The 2,158-nt window shown below is 38.8% G+C and overlaps 1 protein-coding gene across 1 annotated transcript; it reads right to left on the bottom strand.

Annotated features, from left to right (window-relative positions):
- Window positions 1-977: 977 nt before the first annotated feature.
- Window positions 978-1,928, bottom strand: LOC102845673 (olfactory receptor 52H1-like). The gene has a single exon (XM_006885486.1). The coding sequence runs from the start codon at window positions 1,926-1,928 to the stop codon at window positions 978-980; it is 951 nt and encodes a 316-aa protein (XP_006885548.1).
- Window positions 1,929-2,158: the final 230 nt, after the last annotated feature.

The raw sequence follows: 2,158 nt of genomic DNA on the forward strand, positions 1-2,158 counted from the left end.
GTTGAGTGTACGAATGAATTCAAATTACCTAGAACCCATCTAGTACCTGCAATGTTCTGAATTACCTGCACTAAGCCAGGTCTAGAGTAATTAGCATCATGCTAGATCCTCACAGATTGTTTAGCTTTAATGGAATGAAAATTTCTGGAGAGTCCTCTGGATCTGTACCAAGGGAAACTATGTTTTCTACGAATGTGGTAGGTTATATTGTTATGGAGTAAGATCCAACTTGGTTGTTTCTTTTTTTTTTTAAGAAACTGTTAAACAAATCTTTTCGTTCTTAATTCCATGGAAGAAATACTTTTGGTTTTCTCAGTAATAGTATAGCTGACTAATAACATGAAGATCCTGAAAGTTGTGTATTTTATCATGATTAACTTTCAAGGCAGATTAATAAAAACTTTTAAAGCCAAATTCCTGACTCACATGAAATAAGAGGAATCCACTGCAGAGGAAAGGAACATTAGCTTACATTCTATCTGAATTTTTTAATCTTATCCCATTTTTCTTTATGACTTAACTTTTTTTCTCTTCTCTATACATCTTAGTATTTTTATTTATGTTATTAAAAATGCATTAAAGAAGGTTGAATCAAGTTATGCAGATTATGTCATGCAGATATCAGTAGAAACTGAGCCCCTGAGTCAAGAAGTAGGGTAGAAACAACTAAACATAAAGTTCAAGGCTCTACTGTGATGGTTAATGAGTTACCATTATGAATGACTCAGAGAAAAAAAATCCAAAATTCTTATTCCTTAGAATCATCTTTACAATGAAAAAGAGATACAAAAAGTTGACAGTTTTCATTAAAAGTTTTAATCACATTAGAATAGTAAGGAATTACAAAAATTTTTAATTTCCCAAAGTAAAAAATACTCCTGAGCTGAGAATTCTTTTTCTCTAGCCAAGATCGTTGAAATGTTTACAGATTCAAATAAACACTAGAAATTTGCCCTTGTCCAAACCTTAGGTCAATGTCACTGGGTTTGCTTGGGAAAAAAGAGGACAATGACCTTGTCCCGGATCTGTTTGGTCTTTACACCGTAGACAATAGGGTTGAGAGCTGGTGGGATGATTACATAAAGATTGGCAAACATAATGTGAAAGGTACGAGGGACATTATGCCCAAAGCGATGGGCAAGGATGGAGAAGAATGCTGGGATGTAAAACATAAGGATAACACAGACATGGGAACCACAGGTGCCCAGAGCCTTCTGACGGGCATCTCGGGAGGGGAGACGAAAGACAGCAGAGAGGATGAGAGTGTAAGAGATAGCGATTAGGACCACATCGGTAATGACTGTCATGATAGGTACACAAAAGCCATACCAAATGTTGATGGAGATATCTGCACAGGCGAGCCGGGCCACACCTATGTGTTCACAGTATGTATGGGGGATGATATGTGTCCTGCAGAAGGGTAGACGATTCACAAGAAAAACACATGGAACAAAAACACAAAAACTTCGAAGGGAGATTCCAACTGCAATTTTGATGATGATTCTGGGGGTCAGAATAGTGGTGTATCTCAAAGGGGAGCAGATGGCCACATAGCGGTCAAATGCCATGGCCAGCAGGATAGCCGAGTCCAGGACAAAGCTGTAGTGTAGGAAGAATAATTGGGTGAGACATCCAGGAAAACTGATTTTCTGGGGACCAAGCCAAAAGATGCTCAGGGTTTTGGGGACACATGTGGTAGACAATATGAGGTCAGTAATAGCCAACATGGAAAGGAAAAAGAACATAGGTGCATGCAGACTGCGCTCTACTACAATGAGGTAGAGAAGGATACTGTTGCCCACGATGGCCACAAGGTAAATAAAGCAGAAGGGGATACTAATCCAGATGTGATACTGCTCTAGGCCGGGAATTCCCAAAAGGATAAAGGGGCCTGCGTTGTTGTTGTTGCTCAGATTGTACATGTCCATTAAGGTTCGATTGAATAGCTTCCGTATCCTGTAAGCAAATGGTATATAACGATCATTACAACATTGGTAGCTGTTAGTTCTTCATATCTTTGACTTTATCTGCCTCACTTACTTCATGCTCCTCTTTCATGTAAGCCACGAAAGAACCTCCTATTGCTATTATGCAATGCTCATCTCTTCAAGAAAGCTACCTAGATACAATGTTCTCGGTAGTAATTGCCAGTCACTCT

This window comes from Elephantulus edwardii, unplaced genomic scaffold (genome assembly GCF_000299155.1).
Source record: "Elephantulus edwardii isolate Elephantulus edwardi_28Jun2011 unplaced genomic scaffold, EleEdw1.0 scaffold00044, whole genome shotgun sequence".
Classification (NCBI taxonomy): Eukaryota; Metazoa; Chordata; class Mammalia; order Macroscelidea; family Macroscelididae; genus Elephantulus; species Elephantulus edwardii.